This window comes from Serinus canaria, chromosome 3 (assembly GCF_022539315.1).
Source record: "Serinus canaria isolate serCan28SL12 chromosome 3, serCan2020, whole genome shotgun sequence".
Taxonomy (NCBI): domain Eukaryota; kingdom Metazoa; phylum Chordata; class Aves; order Passeriformes; family Fringillidae; genus Serinus; species Serinus canaria.
Window position 1 is genome coordinate 37,354,776 of NC_066316.1, and position 20,793 is coordinate 37,375,568.

Consider the following 20,793-nt stretch of genomic DNA (forward strand, 5'->3'; position numbering starts at 1 on the left):
CTGAAAGGGAAGGAAAGAAGCAGTTCTGGATGACTGAAATGAACACATGAAGTGCTTGCAAGAAAGAAGATTATAGACAGAGAATAAAGAGATGGCAGTAAAAAATTAATTAAAAAACCAATACTTTAAAGAAATGAGCATAGAGGACTGGCTGCTTTAATACTTGCAAGCTCTGCTCCTCTCAGGTGGTCAATGATGAAAAAATGCAAAAAGAATTTTTCCCAGTAAGGGCTGTCTAGTCCAAATAAAGTTAAACTGCATTTTGCCTTTCACTACAGACAAGATGTAGTTTGGATGAGTGGATTTGCAGAGTTCCTTCTCAGCCTCTTTTTTACTTTATCCTCTACCTCCACAAGCATGTCAAACTACCTCCAGCGCCTGTTACACTTAATGTAGAGTGGAAAGCAGAACAAGAAAGCATAGATAAACTTTCTGGAACCAAAACAAAAAGACTCCACAGTGATCTTTGAGAAAGTCTAATCCATATCACAGCACAAGCCATTATCAGTCTGGATACTCTGGCCAGAACAGTCAATTGATATTGGTGAAAATATTTCACACTAGCCTTGCTGCAGCTGCTCCCAGCTCATCCTGAGGAAGCCACTGCTGCTCTGCAAGGCTACTGGTGCCTGGAAATGGTCAGTATTTCTCTGGTTACTATGATTTTCAGTAAAATTTGTCTGTTTAAACAAGTTAGATGATGGCAAACCTCAATAATACAACCATTACATGGCATGACGGAAGACACATCTGTACTCCACATTCACATCACTGAATAACCTCCTCCCTCCTTCCTTCCCAGCTCCCCCCTCTCTTTTTTTTTAAATGGTAAGACTATTCATACAAGTTAGAGCAGAGAACAGCCGAAGCAGCCCACACACATATGTACTAGGTTTAAATTCTTTGGAAGACTATGTTGTTCAAGCTTTCCTTTTATTTATCCAAAATGGCACAAGCAAAAGATGTTAAAAAAACAACTTGACAGAATGGCTGGGGAGGGGGAAGGAGTGGTCATTTCATAAGGAAAGAATATTACTTTCACACAACCTCGTGTCATTTTTATGTTTACACAACATGACTGGTACAGTTGAACATATCCACACACTGACAGATTAACAGGACCTCCTACCTTGACTTCATTCTCTCATGCATTCTCCCATGCTGGATACATTGTTGGTCCAATTCATCATTCCGTTTCTGCATCTTCTCCAATCTGCCATGAAGATACTCTTTTTCCTGACTAAGCTGGTTGACTTCCGATCTACAGAAGTAAAACAAAGCAGTGATGGATGTTGTCAGATTTCATCCTGCAGCGTGCCATCAATATGTGGCTTCAGCATTTATAAAATTTCATACATGTATATGTAATGCATAAACAAGCGATTACTAGAACTTACAGAAACAAAATGCTGTTTCAGATAATCTCAAGACAAAAGAATATGATACTGGTGGGTATCTTCTAAATATGCCACTGGCAATCACTCAATAATAGGTTGGCTATGCTAATTTCAGCCTAATTTAAACAGGCATGCCATTTGGCATTATGAATCTATGTTAAATAAGATCAATAAATGTAAATTTATACTTGTTAAGCAAGAATTTGGCTAACATTTTGAAAACACATTTTAACTTCTTTATTAGCAAAAGCTAACATTTAGTTTAAAAAACAGCTACTAAAACCTTGTTCAACCTTTACTCTGTTTTACAGGTTGAACTCTCAACAGTTCACAGGTTGAACTCTCAATAGTAGTACTGTTTTAGATACTTTAGTAACCTCCTGTGTCTAAAATAACATTGCACAGATTAAAAAGACATCAACAACAAAACCCCCATAAACCCCTCCCCCACAAAAAATACTCACACCCAACCAAAAACCCAAAGTCTCACTAAGAGGAAAATTAACTAAACTTTCAGAAACAAGGGACAAATCATACAGGCACACACTAATCTACATAAAACTCAGCACAGCCTTTAGGAATATTAGTCACTTCTAAGCAATTCTTATTCTTCACGGGTGAGCAGAGACACCAGATCCATGAATGACCTGGGACTGCTACTTGCTACATCTCTAACCATCAGCCCATGGAGAAACAGGCATGAGCTGTTTCTTAATATCAGGAAAAGACCTCAGATTAAATAGTGATAAAATATACATTATGCACTTGTACAATTTTAACTCTTTGGAAAAGGTTAATGAGAACATGTCAGAATCTGCTATACCATCAGAAAGTACGAATCAAAAGCAAGCAAATTTGATTTATGGCATCTGCCACTCCATATCTCAAGGTTAAAAAGCTTCAGATATATCTTTAAATCATAAACTTAAATATGCTGCAATTACAGCAGAAAGATACTTTACCTTCCTGGCTGTTACAGAATGCAACAACAACTGACATTCTGAAAAATACAACAAAGTGCAGGGAGGAAGGAATACTCCTCCTTCAAAAACATGTTGTTACATTGACAAGTCAAATCTAGAAATGACAACATGATCTTTTCATGTTTAAATAGAGAACAATGCATGGTATCATCTGTGAATCTAAAAGAACTTAGCAAAGGAAACTTTGGACCGAGATTGTATGTAATTGAATTTAGATTGAGAGTTACAGCTCTATTAAGGAAGATCACACACAAATACCTCAGAATTGTGCTGATAGATTTGTACATCAAACTTCAGTGCATAGGACTTTCCTGGATGGATACATAATAGTGGGCAGGATGTTATAGGAAGGTAGCAGAAACTGAATTTTTCCACCGACCATTTTACAGAAATACTAGTAACTTAAATGTCAGCATTAACAAAGCACTGCCAGCTGGACCAACTGTTATCACAAAATGTGAATGCAGTCTGTACTTGATACTGATACTGTAAGACAGACAACCAGCAGATAAAAGCAAAGTTTCACTGCAGAGCAGCTCAAAGAGACCCGACACAGGACTAAATTCAATTCTGCATTCCTTTTTTTGCCAGCAAAATTCAGCAACAGCATTTGCCATGTAGGAATACTGTAAATTATCACATTTGTTGGGTTTCCCAACTGGGAGATCCTGTTTCTTTTTCTGTATTTATTTGTGACTGTCTCATTCATGGAAACAGCAAAAGCAACTTTCAAGGTGATAAAATTCTCGAAGTTTTACAAGGACTTATTCATCTCCATTACACCTGAAGGTGCCCAAAGTCTTTCTGGAAAGATCAAGTAATTCAAATCAACCAAAACCAAAACACTACTGAAAACCACAATTAATGAAACCAAAGTAAGTAATGAATTAATTAAAACCACAAGTATCATAATTTCCAGTCTCTAAAATAGAGCTCTAAATACCTGATGCTTTTAAGCACATTATGAGTGTTGTCTTCTCCTAAAACATCTTTTGTAATTACAGTTAAACACAGAAAAAAAAATCAAATTATGACATTACTTAGACAATGTCCTTTCCATGTAATGAAGAGTCTGGCCACCAAGACTCAAGTATTTAATGACACTGAAGTTTTGAAGGACAGCACATATGAAGGACAGAATGGTTAGGGTCCATGTTAAAAGGTTCATGAGTGTTGGCATTAAAGAGAGAACACCAGTCCAATACAATACTGCATACCAAGAGTCTTCCATCATCACTTGTCAATTATTCCCTCTGCATCTTTAAACACACTTTTCATTCACCTCAGTTTCCAAAGATTAGCATAGGACAGCTAATTCTATGTGATATTTAAGTAACTTCACACATTGTTGGGTTAAAAAAATAAACCAAATCCACCATAATTGTACTAAACCTGATAACTGCACTGAATGCTACAGCACATTTTTACAGGAGTAGAAGTTCCACTCAGCCAGAGGCAGGACCAGTCCTGTGTAAATGCTTTTGAACAACTCTCCTCCCAAGGTATCACAGCAGGAAAAGAGACGGGGGTAAGTGTCAAAGCACGCAGTGCTGAGCTCACTCCAGAGATAGTTCACTCACAATGCCGGAGACAGAGGCAAATCAGAGAAATCTGTGCAATAATCATTGTGTCTGATGCATCCTGCACCACTAAAGGACACAGCATGGATGTGCTGATGTTGTTCTACCAGAGCTACTCTGGGTCCAACAGTCTGAGCATAAGCTGTGGTGGACTCAGTAGAAACTGAAGCATGCAGGCATTTGGAATGCTGCCACTGGAGCTGAATTCAGCAGGAAGGGGCACTTCTCCTGTGCAGACTCAGGCTGGCCCCACAAATCAGGCAGTCATAGATCTGTGTGTGCTTCTGAGATCTGATACACTCAAATGACCTGTATGAAATCACTGTTATTTTGAAACTGCACAGAGCAAAGCTAGAACATCACATGAAAATGTAAAATGCATGCTTGTAATTGGATGCATAATAGATTTTGCCAAATCTCATTTACTTGTTACTACATCAAATATAACTGATGGGGGAAGAAGCAACAACAGAAACAAAAACCCCTCAATACTTCTGTATTCATTTAACTATCTCAACTTCTATTTAAAAACCACTTTAAGATTTTATCTGCCATCTTTGCTGGAAGAATTTGGAAAAAGCCCCAAATAGGTTAGCCTCCACACCACTTAAATACTAAAGGAAAAAAAAAAAAAAAAAGAGAAAATGTTAAACAGTCGAAATTCAAAGTCAATCTTAAGATATCTTTATGAAGAGCTGATTTTTGAACAATAACGTGGTAATGCTGCATTTACTCCTCTGAACAAGCTTTTTCATTTCAGTGCTTTTTAAACACTGCCTTTTCCTACTCTTGAAACCAATTGTTTACTTGCACAGAAATTAAAAAAACATGCTCTAAAATATTTTCTGCTGATGCAGTATTGTTGCATCTAATTTTAATTACTAAATCTTCAGACAGACTGTTCCCCATCTTCATACTGCTACCTTCAACAAACATTTCACTCCTGCTATTGAGTGCAACGACTGCAGTCAACCAAACATGCAGAAAAATAGTTCAGCCGGGTATGTGTTCTTTACTTCAATTAAACTCACACAGTTGGACGCCTACTGTTGCCAAACCAGTAATATAATTTATACATTATAGTCCAAACAGTAAAACTACACTAAAAGTCATTTAACAATATTTATAACACCATAAAATACAGTGTTAAAATATATGAACTGCAATATGTACCAAAATTATAAAATTTGTTTCTCATCATCAGTGATTAAAACCAGGATCATTGCTCTAGCTTCAATACTCACAACCCTGGTGACAGATTAGAATTCAAATCTTAATGATCAATTTACAATTAACAAGATAGAAGTGAAACAAATTAAACCAACCATTATATATAACGAGACCCAATGGACTCCCATTGTTCCCCTTAATTACAAAACGCAAATCACAAATACACAGTGGGTAGTGTTAAGCATTAATCTACAGCCTAGAAACTCAGACAGTGACAATCAGAGGGAAAAAAAAGAACAAAACAAGACAGAAACAGAGAAGAAATCAACAAAGGACTATATTTTTAAACATGCCTATGCATACGAAAACCTTCACAGACACTATCTTGTTTCTGCACAGCTTGAGGGGTTTATAATTCGTCTGACATTGTCTTTCTGACACCTCTCTGTGTAGGGACTAGCTCAAAAAATGGTTCCAGCTTACATATAAACACAAAAACTTCAGTTTAGATTTCTCAGAAAACCTGAATTAAATATAAAAATATATGTGCCATTTGGGTAATTCAGCTGATATTGTAGAAATACGTAGTTGTCACAGATAAATTTGAAATGTCATTTATTACAAATGGGTATTTCCTATCAAGCCAAATAAAATTTAAAAAAACTTACTATTGCATCTGTTATTAAAAGGGCTTGAGTGTTCTACCAATTCAATAACAGTTTTGGGAGCACACAGGTATTTCTTAAACCCATGGAAAATAAGGCACAAAGATTCTAGAAGTACAGCAAGAAAATACACACCAAGATCCAAAATTCAACTTATGGTAATGTCAAAAATATGGGAAAAAATGGAAAAGTATTTCCTGTGAAAATAGGGTACACTGCTGCTTTGTGATCTGCCTTTACTAATGCACATAAGAACTAAGTTATAAAATCTTCCCCAAATTATTGCTTTTTTGCAGAAGACAAAACTACAGTATTCTGTCCCAGAATGTGGTTTTACACTACATTCAGTGACAATGAGCTGAAGAATGCCTTTTGGAGAGGTGCTACTGAGGGATACGTGCCCATCATGCATTTAGAACTTGGCTAAAATAATTTTCTGCATCTGATCTCCTGATCACATTACTTTGTGAAGCCATCTATATTAGTCTGTCATTTTCCACCACCTCCAGTTCCACCTTGCTGTTCTCATTTTTACCTTCTATTTTTTTGTCTCTACCTATTTCTCTATCCCTGTAACTGATTGCAGCAGCTCCCACTCCAATGAAGGCAAGCTCAAGCTATTTTAGGACCACTTCTCAGAACCACTTTCATGCATTCTTCCTTACAGTTTCTTGTGTAAAAAATACCACTTCCTGGAGATGCAAGAGGGCTCCTTTTCCCATTTTCAGGTCCTTGACATAGTCAGCTAATGCTGCTAGGTGGAGAAACACTTGGCAATCTCTAGTATTTATTTTCAGAGAATAATGTGTTTTCACAGTATGTTTTCTGTCTTTCCTTCATCCTTTACAGTTACTAGTCTGTGACTGTGAGCTCTAGCAACAAAGTCTGTGTGCTTTCTTATTGCTGGAATAATAATACGATTTGAATCCATTTAGATTTTGCATTACTTTAGCAGAAGAGCTCTTCTTTTTCAGAGAAAAAATTCTCTTTGTTTTCCTCTCAAGTACCCCTCACAACACTTGCATGGGAATATTGCTTACAGTCCCTCAAGTTTCTCATTTCTTCCCCAAACACTCTGGATGGAATTCATGTCCCAACTTCAGCCACTTAACAGCTAGTCGACACGTTATATTCAGTGGGAAGTAGGATGGGCAGTGGAGGCAGTACCCATGGGAAACAAAACTTTTATTCATTACAGACACACACACATATATATATATATATATACACACACACATATGTATGTGTGTCTGTCATCTACTTAAATTCTCCTTTGACCATACCTGGGAAGAGGGTACTGGGGTAAATGAGCTGTCTCCCTGAGTGAGTTCTGCCTCTTCTACATTACCTCAGGAGGATGATTAAATCCACCCAGCAGAAGAATGCTGTCTTGAAAACCAATTTTATCTTTGCTGAGTGTTTTCCTTACTTCCCTTCAGCCATGAGATGACTACTAGCCCTAATTACCAAATTCACTTTGCATGTAATTTACAGAAGCTACAGAATGCCAACTCTCCACTGAAGTCCAGTTTACCACTCTAAATATGAACTCCCAAAAAAATTTCAACAGATACTATTTTCACACTTAAAAAGGTTAAATCAAATTATTTCTGCTAAAGAACTACAAAATTCATGTTTTCTTTAGAAGATAGTTCTGTCTTACAGACCTTTTGAATACATACTTCCATAGCTTTGTATTACTTTAAGTTATTATTACTTCAGGTATTGCTCTCTTCCTCAGTTTTTAATGGCTTTGAACTTAGATCTGCTATTGATTGACAAAAAGCAACAGCAGAATCAGAGCATCAATGACAAGCAATTTTGATGACAATTTTTTTATAGACAATATCCAGTGTGCAGTGTAGTACTGTGAGAAGAGTACTAAATAAATAAAATTACAACAGTTTTGACATCATTGAATCTTTAGCATTTTTCATATAACTTCAGATGAACTTGAATTGTAGCTTTTTAAACAATTTTCTACCCTTCATATTAAGACTATGAACACAAGGAAGAAAATATTACGCAATTTTGACATTGGAATTGTCCAAGTAATTTGAATTAATAGTCAGAAACAAAATTTTAAGGGGCATATATTATACTGAATTTTTAAGGGGCATAGATTACATTGCTATGATATGTAATACCTGGGACAAAATGAAAAATAATAAATATTAAAATACAAATAAAAAGATAAAGAAGCATGTCCTAGTAATAAAAGGGTCAGCTTAACAAAAATATACTAACCTGTATTTTTCTGACATTTGTTCCAACTTCTTTGCCAACACAAAACATTCTTCCTTTAATTTTGCTATGAATGTATTCTGGGAGGTCAGCAATGAATCCAGTTCTTCTACTAGAAACCATAAAATTATGATACTATAAAATTACAATTATATAAATTTATAGATAACATAGAAACAATTTTACATATTCTTATTTTCTTTCTTCTAGTTCATTCTAGTTTGAAATGTTTTTTAAACTTCAGCTACTTGGACATCATCACTTACCAAATTAAGGCTCTATGTCAGAATTAGCAGAAGTGTTAAAGCAATGTTGCCACCGAATCTGGTCTTGTAAGAGAAGAATCACTGTGAAGACTAGATATCTAATCTGGTGGGCTTGCTTTTTAGCTAGAAGTTCACTGACATTTCTAGGAGGAATAAAATTGGCAAGCCATGCTTTAGCAGACTTTTGCTTGCTCAACTGGTGCAGAGGATATACCAGCAACCCAAATGCTCACACTGTAGACTCATTTCAGTATCTCCTTAAAACAGCAGTTCTTTTATTTACTCTGTTCTGAGTTTACCATAAATAATGTAGTTTTTTATTCTTAAGTGAAAAGATTTAGACTTACTGCCCAGTGACAGTTGAAATGAAACCATGTCATAGAGTAATTTTCAGTTACTATCAGTTTGGACTGCACCTAAACTCATGACCTAGAATCCAGGAATCTTTATTCTTTCAAAAGGGAGATACTGCCAAATAAATGATCTTTCTTGATTTCTGCTTTTAAAATTGGTGAAAGCATGACCATTCTTACCCAAATTCCTTGTATTTGTGTAGGGTCATAATAAACAAGGTTTTCTTTATATACATTATAAATTACTATAATTTTCAACTCCCTCTAATTCTACTAGAGATATATAGAAAACAGATCCAAACATAATATGGTTTCATTTTTGTACACTGGGACAATTTATGCACCAGGAAGGTAAATTACATTTCTCTTGTGCAAAATTTCACATGGTCATATGCAGATGTGCTGCCTAAAGGAGGAAAAAATTATTCTGAGAGCTTCTTTTCTCCTCCTACAGTGTAGGCAGCAGCCATAATGTAGCTGTTTGAATTCCCTGAACACATGGAAAGGTCCTCTAGTACTGTGATAAAACTAAAAAAAGGCAGAAAATTGAACAGCATGCCTGCTACCTTACATATTATCCAACACCCCTTATAATTAATATATGTTGTATATTTTTCCTGAAAGTATTGCATGACTGGGGGGTAAATATAGTATTTTGTTACACACATAAATATATCGTGTTCTTCAACAGCTGAAACTCCTCCTTCTTTCCATGCTCATGGTTACAGATTTCATCTCTTAAAAATTCCCCTTTTTTGTTTATTTATAATATGCACCTCTATTAATGTTGTTGGCATAGTACTTCATAATACAAAAAGCTCTCTTTTGTTTGTTTGGAAAACCCATTTTACTTCCAGATTAAAGTTAGATGTTATTGATGGGCTAAGTCAATGCAATGAAGTCTCCTATTATGAGAACCTGAAGTATGCAAGGGATTAAACATCTTTCTTCTAGACTGAGGATGTGGGGGAGGCACATGGTAATGCTAAAAATGTTTGAGGCTGCAAAGATTAAATAAAGGAACATATCAATTTGGAGCCAGTGAATTACATCCAGCTGCGACAGTGAATTAAGAACCGATTAATGGCTAAAGCTTTTCTCCAGTTTGGATGCCGAAGCAAACTCATTAAGCTTTTAGAGTAGCTATAATGTGTGTACTGTGGGAACTGTTCAATGCTATTCAGGAGACTTTAACTGTAAGCTCAGAGCATTTCCCGCAGAGCTTCTGATGCTATTTTCTTTATATAACATGTGTGCCTGAAAATCCAGCCAAAAACAAGCCCTTTGTTTTTCTACTTTGTTGTGGTCTCTCTCAGCTTTACGTTTCTTGAACACAGGTAAATAAACTCATAATCCAGATGGTGCAGCAGATGTGAGAGCAGCACTCTGAAATCAACAGACAGTGGGCAATACTTTCCATTTTCTCTTTTAAACGCTAACTAATATGTAATTCGGAATCTCCGGTGTAGTTAGCATCTGCTCCCTTCGGCCAGCCAAAGGTTACAGGTGTTCCTGATGTCATTTCACAGTAAGGCGTGGGCCTGGCTTGTGAGTGAGTGCCCAGGCTCTAATCTTTCCCTACCACCTACCAGTTTTCTCATGCTGGGCCTCCATTTGCTGCATCTTCTGTGTCAGCTCCTGCTCTCTTTGCTGGGCCTGAAGGGCTCGGGCCTTTGCTTCATTGCTAATGCTGTGCTGAATGTTCTCTTTCTCCAATCTACAAAAAAACCAAATAGGAAATGAAGAAAAATAAAAATCATATAGTGAAGAGGATAAATTAAAAGGGTAAAGCAGAACATTCAAATAATAATAATAAAAATCTGGGCAAGCTTTTCACATTAAACATTTCTCCTCCTCCTTCAGGTTATACAAACTGACCTTTCTCTTACAATGTCAAACATTCTCCAGTGACTAGCAGAAAATGGATAAAAAGTATGATCTATTTCCTGAGAGAAAATTGGCCCTGTAGACAAAAATAGGATTTTATTTTTAAAAATTTTAATCACAACCTCTTTTTTATAAGGAAGCTTACCAACATTCACTTTGCATGGCACATATTATTTCCATTTTCTTTTAAATGCTATTTGTTTAATTCTGCAGTGAAGCTTAGGGACCTGACCCCGAGATGGACTGGTTCCCAGTGAATCAGCAGGAAAGAAGTCAATGGGAGGGATTGCCACAGTGCTTGTGATACAGCTACTCTGAAAGCTTAATGAGTTTTCCTGAGCAACCAAACAAGTTTTAACTATTAATTTATGTAAATAGGAGATGAATGCATCCATGACAATAGAGTAGACTGCTAGCACCACACAGGCCCAGCCCCTTGCGGCTCTGCTCACTGGGGGGTTGTACAGGAAGGTCTAAAGCCCAGTACTATTATTGAAGTACGCAGGCAAGAGAGCAATTTACTTGACCAGATATGCAAGATGGGGCAATCCACTCCTGAGGCAAAACAAATGCTAGACTAACACACTCCATTGAAGCATTTTATTTAACGTAAGCCAAGCAAAAAGAGCATGGAAAATAAAATCCCAAAAAGATATATGCATGTAAATTAGAAAAGATCCTGAACTGCAAATTCAGATCTAGACTTTCCCAAAGGTCGTGAATATTTATCTGGTGCACACTGGGATCCACATTTAAAAGTTCACACACACAAGGATTCATTTCTAGATTTCAAATGATGTGAGCAAACACCTTTCTACTGAAATGACATTTAATAGCTTGGGAAAGGCTTCAAAAAAGTCTTATAAACATGTTTTATCCTAAGGATATTACCCATTTCAGAGGACTACAAAACAGAACACGGCACAGATCATGTAAGGATAAAGCCACATCTCATGTGGTTGTTGCACTTAACCTTTGGATTGGTGCCTAATAACCCATCCGAGATATTGCAATATCTCAGCATGACACACACAATGTTAAATCTTCTCTCTCAAATTTACCCCAAAGCAATACAAATGGTGGGTCACATTACACTAATTCCTGGTCCTGATGTTTCAAGCCCTACCTTAGGCAAAACTCCCTAGGAAATCACAGGCAGTTTCTTCTGAAGGAAGACAGCAAATAAGTTTAGATAGCAAAAATATTAGAGCGTTAAGGAAACAAAGCACATTTTTAAAGCAAATTTCATATATTGAATAGCACTTTATCACATCACTCTCAGAATTGCTTTGTAATCATATTGGGGCTATCATAAGGAGTGATGCTCCCATCATTTTTCCAGTGTAAGCTCCAAATATGGAAAGCATTACTAAGAAAATTTTTCCCATATTTGCTGGAAATGAGTCTGTGCAAACCCCTTTATTTTACAAATGTTTTTTATCTTCAGAGAGTTGTTATAGCACCGGATTGCTAAAAAAACTAAAGGAAAAACAAGACACCAGCACCTCTCACATTCCTCTGACACTTTCAGTTGAAGAAAGTGTCAGTAGCACAGTATTTTATTTAATAGTTCTCATGTGAGATGGCTGAGATGGCTATGTGCAGTTGGGTGCTGTGCAGTCATCTGGCACACAGCTGGCTAGCTGGCCTTCTGCTGGGGGTAACCTTCAGTGTGCAGCAAGCTGCACAGCTCAAGCTACCAAGGCAAACCTGTGAAGGTCCAGTCCTCATCGCCAGGGCCCCTCCTGATGATCTCATGCTAACCAGCAAGTCCAAATAAATGGAGAATCTACTATCCACAGAAACTCTCTCCTGTGTAGGGGACCCATCCAAAAGAGCCACTCACCTGTGCCACTTCCTGCATAGAGCAAGCTAGCAGGAGCTCAGAAACCATGGATGTGTGGTGAGTGCCCTGCAGCTGAAGCGTCTATGGGGTGGTTGAAGATGAATTTATACAGTGGATAAAAGCTCAGTTGTAAAACTAGGACAACAGGTAATTCTTACATGCAAGAGCAGCTTCTTAGGACTAATAAGATTCTGGAATTAAAACACATCTAATGCCACATAGAACAGTATCAGAGGTGCTTAGAACTCAGAAGCAAAAATATATCCGGGAACCTAATCTAAAATCTATCTAAACGGAGTGGCATGTCCTTTATCTACACCTTGACTCGAACCTGCTCTCTAAGTTCAATTTCTCTGCCCTCTAACTGAAAATTTCCCCAACACATATATGGAGAAAAAAAAACAGTATAAAACATGTAGAAGGCAGCCCAAGAGATTTTAGGATCTATTGGTAACTTTCCTGCTACAACCAACAAATAATGGAGGAGTTCTAGAAGCTTTGACACAGACAGTGTCAAATCAATTTGTTAAATTTTTTTTTTAATTTCTTAAATCAATTTCTTAAATTTTTAAATCTTCAATCAATTCTTTCACAATTCAGAGTAAAAGAAAATCTATGGACTGTATATAGAACGAAATAGTCCTTTGTCCCTCCAGCATTATTGCAAAGAGATCAGAGGTCTACTTCTAGAAAAACTTTAGAATTTCTTATATTCACTAATGGAAAGCACAGAGACAATGAAAAGCAAAGCTACGACTGACTAATATTGATGACACAGGTAATATCTGAATCAGAAATGATAGCTAAAGATTAATTGTTCCAGAAATTTTAAAATTCTATAAAAATCTATAGAGGTCAAATATAGGAGATGAGTGGTTAAAGTGCACCAGCCTGTTCTCTTCTCAAACTCAAACACTAGTTCTACTGAGTGCAAAACACTAAACGCACTAAAATGCACATGTGATTGGTCACAACACTAATCAGTGTTACCAAAGCAGACACACTGAACTCATGGAAACTTCCACTTCTGTGTGACAAAGTCAGAAGCAGCCAAAGACTCAGTTGTGGAGAAAGCTCAAGCTCTCCTTGAGCCTTGTTCTGAAGCACAGGTTTTTCACAGTGATTTTAGCTCTAAATGCCTGTTTTAAGCCTGCATTGTGGCTGTCAAGAGCCATGGTTTACTCAATTAACTGGTCTGCATATCTCAATGAACTCGATATTGGTTTGCAGTGCATGAAAGTTATGCTTTTCAAATGTTCTTGACAAAACAGAAGGCACTGTGAACTGTAGCTTATAGCACAGGAAGAAGAAAATTGCCATCTCTGGCAAACCTGAAAAAAATCCTTGCTGCAACTGAAAGTTAAAAATTCAAAGTGAAAATTCACTTTGATCTCAAAGCTAACATGAAGGTATTCTGACTGAATTTACCAACAAATAAAACCCCAAACCAAAATAACCCCCCAAATCAAAACACCTTTCTCATCACTAACAAAAGAAAACCTGTATCACAAAGCCATTCACAAGAGAAGTCCACTCTCTACAAAGGGTTTTGCAGTAAAGAAAAAGGGAGTATATAAAGACCAGTGACATAAAAGTCATATTTGACATAACTAAAAGCTCCTTTTGACTAGAATAAAACAGAACTTAGATTGATAAAAGTTTGACTTTCAATACATAGTTCAAGAGTATGTATTTCTGAAGGAGTCTTTTCAGTTTGATAACAGTAAAAATACAAATATAAAAAAAAGCAGGATGATTCTTAATGTAGAATTAGGCCTCTGACTGGAGGCTGCCAGTATTTCTTCTGGCAAAGCAGCTACAATTTGAAGCAACCATGCTTTCTATATTGACTATTTGATTTTTCCATGAGATCAACATGTGGCATTTTTAAAAAAGCTAATGGATCCATTAGTAAGGACTATGAACTTAACTGGACAAATTAAAATACTCTAGCAATTATCTCAGTTCAGTGATACACAAGAGGTTATCACAGCATTTTTTCTGACATCCTCTTTTCATATTAATTACACTTCAAAATATAACTATAAAGCATTTTAGCTTTCATATATACTTTTTCTAACTTGAACTTCATAAATCATTAAGTAGTAGCCAGCATTTAGTGTTCCAAATGCTTGAGCTATCCGAACTAACAAGACTTGTCTAAATGATGACCAGTCCTGGAACTCTGTATCCATACTCAGACTTGGGCAGCAGGAGGACCAGTCAAGCCTAACACTGATGCTTTTACCACATGCCTCAGTGGTCCAGAACAGACCTCTTTCCTAGGTAACATGTAGCCAAGTGGGCCAGCACTGTGAGCTACTGCACAACAAATTACCTCAGAAGAGAGAAAGGACTCAGCAGAAGGCTCCTGTAGCTCTTTCAAACGAAATGAGCTTTCTCTCCCAGTATTTTTGAAAATAAATGTAGAGCAGACGATTTTCTACCAGACTGCAAAAGTTTTGAGGAGTTACCCAAGCATTTTATTCCCAGTATTTTTAGTAAAATCTTGCATGAAGTCACTCAAATTAATGAAAACTCTTGAAAGTAGGACTTGAAAGACTACATGTATTAGAAGCCCTCAAGACCAAATAACTTTGGGTTCAAAGGTTCAGCAGTGTTTCATGCAGTCTGCTTTGCAAACTTTCCACAATACAGGTCTGGTGGACTGTCCATTACAAGCAGCTTTCTGAATCACCTTCTCATAGGCTCTTTTATCTTATTATTTCAGCTGCAAGTGTCAAAGGAAGAATGGAAAATTAGAGCATATCTTTGCTATTCTTTCAGGCTATAGGAGGAGAAAAACCCAACCAAACAAACCATACATTCATGATAAAAAGGGAAAAAAAAGTGTAAAGGCTGAAACAAGATGTCACAATACCTGACTTATTCTCTAAGGGGACACATGAGAAAATTTTTGCTATCTCTAACTTTATTACCAGACACTATTCAAAACTCACAATGATAAAGGTCATAAGAGAAGGTATACAAAATAAGACCATACTTCAAAAACTTATTTCCCCTGTATTTTTCATGTATCTTTGTATGTATGTCATACACAGAAGAATAAGGGCTCATTTTTTATTTTTTCAGGTTAGCAGACAAGTCTAAAGGTTGGGCTACAAACCTTTAAAAAAACCCTCCAATTTACCAAGAAGTCATTCTCCCCAGGAATAGTATTTAATAATTCTCTCTATTAATGTAAAACTTCTACAACTCCTTTCAGACCAGCCTTTCAATTTAACAGCACTGCAGTACCCCATTCAGCTATTTACAAAAGAGAATGGGTTTACTGAGTTTTATCATATGCTATCCAATCTTAGTATTTTCAAACATTTAAGTAAGAAAATGCAACACAGTAAGACCTGCAATTCTGCAGGTAAACAGGTACAGGCTGGTTTTAAATGCAGCTACGATTCAAAATTATTGCTTTCCACACCTTCTAAATTAACAGAGCTCTGGAGCACGCACCTTGCTCATATGTTTGGATCAACTCAATAAGAAGATTTCTCCCTTTCTTTTAAATCAGGCTTCTAGCAACCTTTGTTTAGCACTGACTGTTTTGGTTATCTTCTTTTGTAAAGCCTATGAATTTTCATCTAACAGAACCTTTCTAATACCTATGGTTGCTCTGAATGAGGACTTAAGCTGGACAGTGTTTAGTGGTTTCCTCTAATTAAACACTGTAGATTTTTTATGCCATCTGAATTTTTTAATAAAGGTTTTGATTTTTTCAGTGCTTGTGTAAATCCACACTGGATTGGATTGTATGGCTCTTGGTGCTTTTACAAGGCAAAAGAAAGGCATGAAATGAATGCTCTTGTGGCAAAAATTATTTAAAAAGGCCATATGAGTGCATGCTTCCTCAAGAATTATGTAGAAATATCTTTTAAAAGCATCATGATCAGGTCATTTCTTTAAACCTTTCCAAGGAGCTGAAAAATTGCCCTTCCTGTATCCCATTGAGGGAATTACCCACTGAGTTGCTCTTTTTGTCAGTTTCTGGGAGCTGACTGGATGCTGATTCTGGAGTTGGCTGCCAGGTCTTCTCAGCAGAAAGCTCAAGTTTCTGGAAACTGCCCCAGCCAGCACACTGTGTTTGGTGAGCTTCAGTAAAATCTATATTTGCATGGTCAAATTTTGAAGAAACCCAACTATTAAATTAATTGGTGGATTTGAAGGACTGCATCATTTCTCAGGATACATGTGGGCCTACTCATGAGAACTGAGGCTCAAAAAAACCCAACCAACCAAACAAAACTTAAATCTTGTTTCTTGTGTTAGTTGAGAAATACAGAGTTTCCTAAAATAATGAAATGTCAGAGCTTTCTTCTCATAACCACGAGAAGCAATAAGTGCTTGTAGAAGCACTACAAGCAATTATGAAAGTTATGTAAAGGTCAAGGGGTGAAAAATTCAGCATTCAAATTGATCCAGCTCTTTAAATATAGATCTAGGAAGTTCGAAGGTGCTACAGAAATAACTTGAAAATAGAAATACATTTAAACTATGTTAATGAAACCAAACAAAATTTCACTCCCCTACTTGAGATGAAATGCTGGAAAAAACAACTTCCAGGCTGCTACTACTAATTCATAAAAGCATTCAAATAATAAGAAACACTTGTGGGGGGCAATTAAAAAAAAAGATTAAGCTCTATACAGATTTCCAACCTCATAAAGAGATGAGGTTTGTCAACTAACTACAATTAGTTGACAAATTAGCTTGAAATAATTTTCCCCAAAATGCAGGTAACTTGTCACCTGTATCCCCATTACCAGAATTCAAGTAATGTCAAATTGTTATACTATTTTCTATTTTCTCTAAGAATTTAAATTTTGCTGAAACAGAAGTCAGTGCATATAGCTTTCTTCTACCCACTGATTTTTTTCCCCCCCATATCTCTCTATTTAGGATGCAGCCACATCACTGGACCTGTTTTACTACTTCTATAAGTATTTCCACTTTATATAATAACAAGAAGTCTATAGAAACAATGAAACACTTAGGTCCAAAATTTCCTCTTTGCCCTTTAAGCCCTACTGAGGCACCAGGAGAAACTATACATTAATGGCTGCATGTGAAAAAAATTCCTACTCCTGCCTGCCATACCTGAAATCTACTTAGAAGTTATTTCAGCTGACTGGAGATATTCATGGGCATGAGAGAGATGAAAATCTAGGACCAAAGGAACAAACATACAGTAACACAGAGTGTTACTCCTGTGGAAGTTTCTATGAATTAAAGAACCTTGAACACAGTTCACTTCTACATCTCTACTTCTATCTGCGAGGTCAGTTAACAAAATGAAAGGACTGGATTTCTTACTTTACATTCAGTGTAACAGTAAGAATTTGCAAACACCTACCCTATAACATCATTTTACTCTTTTGGCACTACAGCCATCAAGATATATCCAGAAAACCACCAGTTCCTCAAAAATTTCTGTTCAATCTCAATAGTCCTCTGTATATCAAGTCACAACCAAGCATTATCAATAGCTTCCCTCTATTTCGATGTTAAGAGAAGAAAAAAGTGCCTCTAACAGTAATTAACATCTCATATTAGGTCAAACATACTGACTTGGAACCAAATTTGATTTTTCTGGCACATTTATAAGCTTTGCCATCAAGATATGTAGCTTGTAAGTAAATACCCATTCTCTCATGACTATCATCATCAGATTGTGAACTATTTGGCTCCTAAGTCTTTATAGAAACACACAATTAAATACAGCATGAGGAGAAGGGATCTTTGTGAAGTCTTAGTACACAGCCTGAGCACTTGCAATATTGCATGTTTCCCTAGAATACTCTTTGTTCCACAAGCCACTTTTACAAATGACTGAAATAATTGCTTAACACAGAAGATTTTTACAAGTATTTGTTTTGTATACAAAAATTTACACAAATTATTTTCCTGATATTTAAAATGAAGGAGTAATTTTCTTGATTTATGGTGATTCTTGAATTTGGCACCAGCAGCCTCTTACAATGAAGCTTCAGGACACATTTAAGGCAGACAATGTCAATATAAGAGGTGTGGTCCTTGTTTTATGCCTCTTACAATGAGCACTCACACAACCTATTCTTCAAGAAATTATTCTTTTCCCATCTGAATAACTCCCTGAATAACCTGATCACACAGGTGCCTGTCTTCCAGTGTCAGCAAAAGCAAGGGCCAGGCAAATGTGGCTAAACTTAGCCATATATTGCCACTCTAGGGACTTGCTTTTCAGCAACAGATAGGCTCAGACCAAGTTCAAATAACTGTGACTCTGCACTCCAAGGCTCAGCTTGTTAATACAGTAAATCCAACCATCAGGCTCCTACCATTGAATCAAAAAGTGATGCAGCTAAATGATGCAGAGACCTGATCTGCTATGAACTCACTCTGCCAATTTAAATTTGTTCAAAAACCCAATGTTTTTGGTACGTTAACTTTGTACCAGCAAGCTTTATGCTGAATCAGGTATCATCTGTCCTTCCTGCAGCTGGCATAAAGTCAGCATAAACACGGCGTTGCATGCTCTAGCTAATTAAAAAGGAAAGTGCCTGTGTGCTCACACCTGATCCGGATCAGCTCAGTGCAGCTGAACGATCCAGTAGATCACAGATGCACTGGGAGTGACTGCTCAACACTTACCTGCATTTTTCACACATTAGGTACGGACACACAACCTGCACTTAAGGGGCCAGAGGCCTGGTATGTGGAAGTTGATAATGATCCCCTACTAATGCTTGAAATTGAGAAGTTAAGGAATATTTTTTTTCCTGCCTCCAAAGGACCAAGCCTCAAAAGAACAGCTTGGGAAGAAGCAGAATCATTTGACAGAACAAAGCACTTCTTCAGGATGACAATCTGAAAGACAATGTTTGATTTTCAGGGAATTTGATCTAGGGTAAGCTAGATTTCTACCCCATCCTACAGCAAGCTACCACACATTCCAGCCAACTGACAGACTTATGACCAAAAGCAAAAGAGATGAGAAATGCTAACATTACACTGTATTTGACTATTGTTGATTTGCTCTAGATCTTACAAAAACATCCTAATGAAAACCGTGCTCATCTGCCCACATGTCACACGAGCTAGACACAAACAAGTGAGTAAAAAAATTAAAAATCCAGCCTTATATGCCTTTTATTTATCTGTTCAGCTGTTGGCATAATTTTTATATTATTCTGATTGTAACTGCCTGCAGTATTAGAAATAATGGACAGGCAGCATAACAGTTGAAGTTTTTGGTGGTAGTTTTGTTAGAAAAATTTTTTTTTTTCTCCCTTTTGGACAGGTTATAAATCTCTTCTTTATGCTGTCAAGAGTAAGGGAGAAACATATTTCAATAGCAACTTTAAAAACGAAACTCACAAATTACTACCATTATGCTAAGTGCTAGATATCCCACTGCGCAGTTTTGCTTTGTGAATTTTTACCTTCTTCCATGCACACTTTTAGCCACTGATCGCACAGCCTTTCAGTGTTTTCTGCCTTTTCCTTTAAATAAACTGGCTCTGGCTCCTTCCATCTGGTTCCCCTTCCGTCAGCAACCCTGCACCTGTTCACACCTCCTCTCCTGTTGGATTCCACTGAACATTTCCTCCTCTGCCAGGGCTATTCTGGCACTCGCAACCTTTCTGTCATTCAATCCATCTGTCAGAAGTGAACTTTGTTTACCGCAAGCTTCTGCTTTCTTCTTCAAGAAGCAAAGCCCCTCAAGGTCATTGTCAAATGAACTGTCGGTGTAGATTTAAATCCACTTCTGCTAACCAGCAGCAGATGAAGTTCTTTACAGTCCTGTATTTGTGAAGATCAGTTTGGGGTATAGGAGAAATAGTAAGAAGCAAAATAATAGCTTTTAGTCATTATTTGTTAACTCCAACAGCTAACATGTTTTTCTTCAAAAACATGTATCTGCTCCTTCTTGCTAGGGCTAGCACAATCTGAGAAAGACTTTGCAGAGCTATGTGAAGAAGTGGAAAAGGCTAATAAAAATATTATAAATAAAATAATAAATGAAGACTTTTGACTCTGACTCTATGTAACAGAGATACTGACTAAAAATACAAAGAGAAAATGGGAGCAGTTGAATGACTAAGTTTACAGTAAAATCTTAAAGTGGTCAAGAGCACTAATTTAAAATTATTTAATCTACAGCATTTTTTTTCCTTACCTATTGATGTTTCAAACACAACACTATTTAAGGAAAAAAATCCTTATTACTTTTTTCTTGTTTTCAAGCCTTGTAGAACACACATAAGCAACTCTTTGTTAGACTGCTGTCTTCCACATTGAGGCAAATTGTAAAGACTGGCTGAAACTAAATTCTTACTGCTAACAGGATACATTATTTTTAGCAATTCCTGTGTCCATATTTCTTTTCAGGAATAGACTCTAATAAC

At 36.7% G+C, this 20,793-nt stretch overlaps 1 protein-coding gene across 3 annotated transcripts in view; it reads right to left on the bottom strand.

Moving 5' to 3' along the window:
* The window catches only part of SDCCAG8 (SHH signaling and ciliogenesis regulator SDCCAG8), a 104,777-nt gene that overhangs the window by 37,424 nt on the left and 46,560 nt on the right, over positions 1 to 20,793 (bottom strand). For 2 of the 3 annotated variants that reach the window (XM_050972223.1, XM_009091988.4), the window contains exons 14-16: positions 10,248 to 10,375; positions 8,043 to 8,151; positions 1,130 to 1,261 (exon numbers count right to left, since the gene is read on the bottom strand). In XM_050972223.1, the coding sequence (XP_050828180.1) occupies positions 1,130 to 1,261; positions 8,043 to 8,151; positions 10,248 to 10,375 (369 nt within the window). The remainder of the gene's footprint in view (positions 1 to 1,129; positions 1,262 to 8,042; positions 8,152 to 10,247; positions 10,376 to 20,793) is intronic. The other variant, XM_018916283.3, reaches the window with a different exon arrangement.